Source organism: Mytilus galloprovincialis, chromosome 7, assembly GCF_965363235.1.
Source record: "Mytilus galloprovincialis chromosome 7, xbMytGall1.hap1.1, whole genome shotgun sequence".
Lineage (NCBI taxonomy): Eukaryota > Metazoa > Mollusca > Bivalvia > Mytilida > Mytilidae > Mytilus > Mytilus galloprovincialis.
The window spans coordinates 64,041,256-64,047,255 of NC_134844.1; the positions used below are offsets into that span (position 1 = coordinate 64,041,256).

Genomic DNA, 6,000 nt, shown 5'->3' on the forward strand with positions numbered 1-6,000 from the left:
ATTCAATTTTTAACAATTTTCACTAATTTGGTAAATTTTTGTAAATTTTTACAAAATATTTTTCACTGTATCTAAAGGTCCAAGTTTATTATAGATAGAGAAAATTCTAAGTACCAAGAATGTTCAGTAAAGTAAGATCTACAAACACATCACTATCAGCAAAACACAATTTTGTCATGAATCCATCTGTATCCTTTGTTTAATATGCACATAGACCAAGGTGAGCGACACAGGCTCTTTAGAGCCTCTAGTTCTATGTTGTGATGTTATGCTATTGTTTCAGAAAAAGGGAGAAGGTTTGGATCCATTAAAACGTTTAATCCCGCTGCAAATGTTTGCACCTGTCCTAAGTCAGGAATCTGATGTACAGTAGTTGTCGTTTGTTTATGTAATTTATACATGTTTCTCTTTCCTCGTTTTTTTTAATTTAATATAATTTAATTTTGGATGTAACAGGTCTTTTGATTGGCTGACGTTATTTTGTTATGAGCCCATAGGCATAATTTAGTCATGTGACCGTGACGTCATTAACGTTTTTTTCAAGGTTTTCTACGGTTTAAAATGGAATTAAGAATTAAATTATAAGAAATGACTGTAATATTTTTTATGTTATTTCTTCATAGACAGAAAAAATATTACAGTCATTCCTTAAATAGATTAGACCGTTGGTTTTCCCATTTGAATGGTTTTACACTAGTAATTTTGGGGCCCTTTATAGCTTGTTGTTCGGTGTGAGCCAAGGCTCCGTGTTGAAGGCTGTACATTGACCTATAATGGTTTACTTTTTTTTTAAATTGTTATTTGGATGGAGAATTGTCTCATTGGCACTCACACCACATCTTCCTATATCTACTTAGGTGTTTTGACATATATACAAATGAACTGTACAAAATGATTAAGACCTGATTCGTGTCACCCTAATTGTGGGTTAGCTGCCTTGGAAATATTGTTGTTAACAATTTAAGGGGTAATGGTTTTTTTTAAGGGACAGGGTAATATGTGATAATTTCTGTTTCAATTTAATTCACATGTAATACGCTTTGTAATGGAAATTTTAAATACATATTATGTATTGGATTTTATGGGTACAATAACAGAAAATAGTGTTGTTATATTTATAATATTAATACAAATTGCAATTTTTTAAAAGCTTTGCGCAAAAATGGAAGCAATTTTGTATTTTGTTGAGCCAGGAAAACTACAAAACACAAATTGTAGCAAACACATTCATTAACAATTAATCAATGTTTTATTATTTTTTAGGATGGACTTTACCCTGCAGACTATGCAGCACTAAGAGATAGTCTAAAAGTGCAACAGATATTATATGATGCTAGAACATTAAATGTTTATGCACAGGTTGGTTAATAAAGAAAATTATTGCAAGCATGCTTTGATACAATATATTTATTATTGTTGTGAACAGATTATTTCGACCTTGAACTCAATTTAATGATTCAAGAGATTTTATAATTATTATGAAAATAAGAAGATGTGGTAGGTATAGGAATGAAAATGAGATAACTCTCCTCAAGGGACCAAATGACAAAGAAATTAACAACTGTAGGTCAGTTTACAGTATACTGTAGTCCCAATTCACTAATTTCACGAGCAATATATTTTCGCGACTTTAGTAGAACATAAATCGTTGCGAAAATGGAAACTTGGATCTTTCCTTTCATAATTATATAGATTAGAAAATCACAAAATTAAATAGCCGCCAAATGGACTAAAAGGGTATGTAACACGAAATAAAGTATTCGCGAAAAAAAAATGGTTCACAGTTTAAGAGTTAAAGGTCATCTACAATCAGTAGATAGAAATGTTGTAAGATGTACATGTCAATCTTAGATGATTTTTCTGTGCTTAATTGTGCAAGGTTCAGAATATAATAAGTAATTAACTATATTTTCCATGATGAACATTTGAAGAGCTTTTCATAAAACTTATTAGTGTATATGGACATTGTTTTTTGCTTGAGAGTATTAAAAAATTTAGTACATGAACTATATATACCATTATGAACATTTGAAGAAATTTTCATAAAACTTATTTGTATATTTGGACATTGATTTTGTTTTAATATATTTAGAAATCAAGTATATTTTGTAGTTCTTACTAATTTACGCATAAATAACTTGACCGATGATCATGTAAATTTTCTAATTTAATATTACTGTCTCACTTTGTTTTTTCCAGAGAGGTCCTCCATTAGGACGATGGCCAGTTGGTGCTTTAAAAGACCCACCAGAAGAAGAATAGATTGTTTTTTTCTTCAAAAGAATCATCAAATGATCTTTTAAACATTTTTTTTACACAAGTGAAGAAGAGATCTTTCAGTTCTCACTGAACAAAATGTTTATCTCCATTGACAAAAAAATACTGAAAAGTTGAAATGCCAAATGACTTTAAATTAGTAAATGCATTTACTATATAGACTGAGGAAACCAAAGTGTTTATGTGGGAAAGTAAAACTGGTTTTATATTTGGCGCTGAAATGCCAAATATGATCAACTCAATTATGTTTTTGCATAATCATGTATGTACTCACATATCTTTGTCATAATTTTTTTACAAATCATGTTTTGATGCAAGTAGTGTTATACTAATACAATTGTAATGAGTGAACATTTATATGTATGTTAATTCATTTATAATAAGGCAAAGTTCTTAAGGTCAGACAAGCAAAGTATTTTAAATCAGACTGGCACAGTTCTTTAGTTCCACATGGAAAAGTGGTTTAGTTCAGAGTGGAAAGTTTTTAAGTTCTGACTAGCAAAGTATTTAAGTTCAGATTGGCAATGTACTTTACTCAAGACTTGCAGATATTTTGAGTTTTGTTTATCTTTTGGTGCAAAAAAAAGTAACAAATTCCTTATTGAAGAACAAGTTGAACTTAATTAGATAGGAGCTTTAGAAGTTTCCAGATTGAGCAGTAGAAAAAAAACAATCAAAAATATCAATGGAACAAATATGTTAAAAAAGTTGTCAGAATGGTTTAGATTTTCAATATTATAGCCTCAAGCATTACTTAAAGCCACATTCAATGTTTAAATGTGAATCTGGTGTAGTAATTTTGATATCGGCTATATTTTAAAATATTTATGGTACAATTCAGTTCAGATCTATAAAATCATTTGTTTTATATTTAACATTATCTGATATTGCTCATTTAAAAATGAACAGGGTTACCTATTATTTTTAGGGCATAAGATATTGCATGTATCTTTGAAAATGGCAATACTTTCTTACTGTGATTAAAACATTTAGACGTACTTAACTCTAATCCACCATTTATAAATGAATGTATAATAACTCATTATTGTCTCATTTGTAGGCATTTACAATGAAAACTAACCGCAAAATGTTCTTAATATTTGTATGTTTCTTTAGAAGTTTTTTAATTACAGTACCATGCACTGCATTTTTTCTCTCGACATTAACGTTATCTTTCACTATCAAAGTTATGTTTTTAATGTTGCAGAAAAAGACCTAATATGGTATTCTTTTAGGTCCATAAAGTTCCAAGTATTATGATAATAATGCATTCCTAACTTTCGAACTTTTGGTTTTGAGACGTTCTGACAATTTCTCATCCAAATAGGGCTTCGTAAATATCAAATGTATTACAAATTATTTATTTTTCATATTCAATCATCTTAAAGTTGTAGTATGTAAATGTATGAATCAAAACAAAACCCAACATTCTTCCTAGATTTTAAAGGATGATTGGGACATGTTTAAAAAAGTGACGAAAACATCCTTTAAACACACATAATAATTTAAGTTTTCCACGATATGTTGTGTTTGTTTTGAAAGAATTAAAAGTCAAAGACTGAGGGGGTGGGGCCAAATATTCTCAACGGAAATGAGGTGTGGTAATATAAACTTATTTGCTGAATTGATGAATTGACAGACGGACAGATAAACAGACTGACAGAGTGCAAACCTAAAGTATACATTTAATATTTAATTAAAAAAATATTTATAATGTGATAGCTGTAGGGTATTTATTAAAGTGATAATGCTCAGACATTTTAAACCTGTGATATTTGTTCTGAAATTTTCTTTAATTTTAAGTTTTATATAAATTTCTTCATTTTCAGATTGTTTGCTTTGTTAAAACTAAAATACAGTTGTTTCACCATATTTCAATTGAAGATTTTTATGCTTATTTGACACAATCTCCATTACCATTCTCAATTTTATATCTTGTACTGATTAAAACCAATTTATTGCATTTTACTTTGGCTATGTGTTCTCACTATAAGAAATTAAAAGTAGAAAATTAAGAGATATATTGTTGCATTTTTGCAAATTAAAATTATATATTATTACATGTATTATCATATTATAAATGCTATTTTTAGAATTTCATTTGTAACCTGATAAATTCATAGTTATATGGTATAGTAGCATCGGTACACAAATATTCACAATTTACATTTTTTAAATCTGAAGAAAATGTCAGTCTGAAATTTTCGTATTTTCACTACACAATTTTCAGACAAACCATAAAATATGTTTGGAATTTGAATTCCGCACAAGTATCTTTAGGCTAAGTTATGGGCAATTTTCGAGGAATTGTTCTTTATATCAATGGCTATGTTTTTGGTTGTAATGGAAAATATCATCCTTAATACTGAAATATTCTGTGGATTTGTTGTTTTTATTTTTTTTTAATCAGAATTAAAAATTATTTTTATAGATAAAGAAGTGTAGTGTTTTTTTTTATCTGAACTGCATCTAGCAATTCATTGTTTATATAAAGATGATACCACTGCATCAAGTGTGGTACACTATTCCTTTGCTTGAGACAGTTTATCAAATTGAGAATATGAGAAATAACATTTTGCACAAAATTGGAAGTGACTTCTATTTTTCTGGTGATTTTAAGACAATATGCAGACAAAACGTTATGCTCTTTCTCTGTGATGCCATCAGGTACAATGTATGGTTGCCCTTTTTCTTGATGTCATAAAAAAAAATCAGTGGAAAGAAAGAAATTTTGACGCCATTATAGATTTTTGAGCAATGAAGAGCTATATTCAAACTAAGCACACATTGATATTTTAAATAAAAATAATAAACAGGTTTAGAAAAAGGATAAATTGGAATATTTTCCTCATTGTCATCTACGATGAGGCATTTGATGAGTAGACTTCATCAGTCTGTCATGTTTACCTGATCTAGCCTGACATATACCTCTATTTCATGTTTAAGTGGTCAGGGTTAACAAGGTCAGAATGTTTTCATTGTTGATGTGTTCATAGAGGATATATCTGTCTAAAATAAGTTTTATGGTCTTGGCCCTTTATTTTTGGTTCTAGAGAACTAGATGGGGATTACTTTAAATTTTTTTTTCCTCGGTAACTATACATGGTTATGATGGTAGTCTCAAATTTTGTTATGTTGATAATTGTATATAGGCGATGACCTTGACATATTGTCTAATGTTTCAGTGGTTAGATGAAATTTGCATGATATAAAAATTTACAGGTGCATTTCATGAGTCAGTTGGTCATTTTGATGTTACCTTGACCTCATTTTCATGTTTGTGTAGTCAGGGTACTGTAGGACAGCAAGTTTTTGTGTGTTGCTGATTTCTGGAATGACTCGTCTGTCTGAGGACATAACGACTTTTATAGGCCTTTTGCTCAGTAACTTTTCATAATGGTGTTCATATATTGAGTTGTATTGAGGATATGTCTGACATGTCATAACAAGCCTCCAGGTGCGGCATTTTATTGCTGTGTTGAAAACCCATTGATAGCTTCTAGCTGTTATCTGCTCTTTGCCTGTGGTTGGGTTGTCTCTCTGACACATTCCCCATTTCCATTCTCACTTTTAAGGAACTCTGTCTCATGCATATTTGGTCATGTTAAAACAGTTGTGAGTCTGTTTCTCAGGAATTTCACATTACAGGTCAACACTATTCGGTTAGTAGATTTTATGAGAGGAGAAGATGTTTACATGACTACATGATAGACAGAAACTGAT

General features: G+C 29.8%; 1 protein-coding gene across 1 annotated transcript in view; it reads left to right on the forward strand.

Annotated features, from left to right (window-relative positions):
* LOC143083468 (uncharacterized) overlaps nt 1-2,585 on the forward strand; it is a 53,648-nt gene extending 51,063 nt beyond the window's left edge. The window contains exons 22-23 of the mRNA XM_076259734.1: nt 1,264-1,359; nt 2,200-2,585. Coding sequence (XP_076115849.1) covers nt 1,264-1,359; nt 2,200-2,262 — 159 coding nt within the window. The 3' untranslated portion in view covers nt 2,263-2,585. The remainder of the gene's footprint in view (nt 1-1,263; nt 1,360-2,199) is intronic.
* Nucleotides 2,586-6,000: the final 3,415 nt, after the last annotated feature.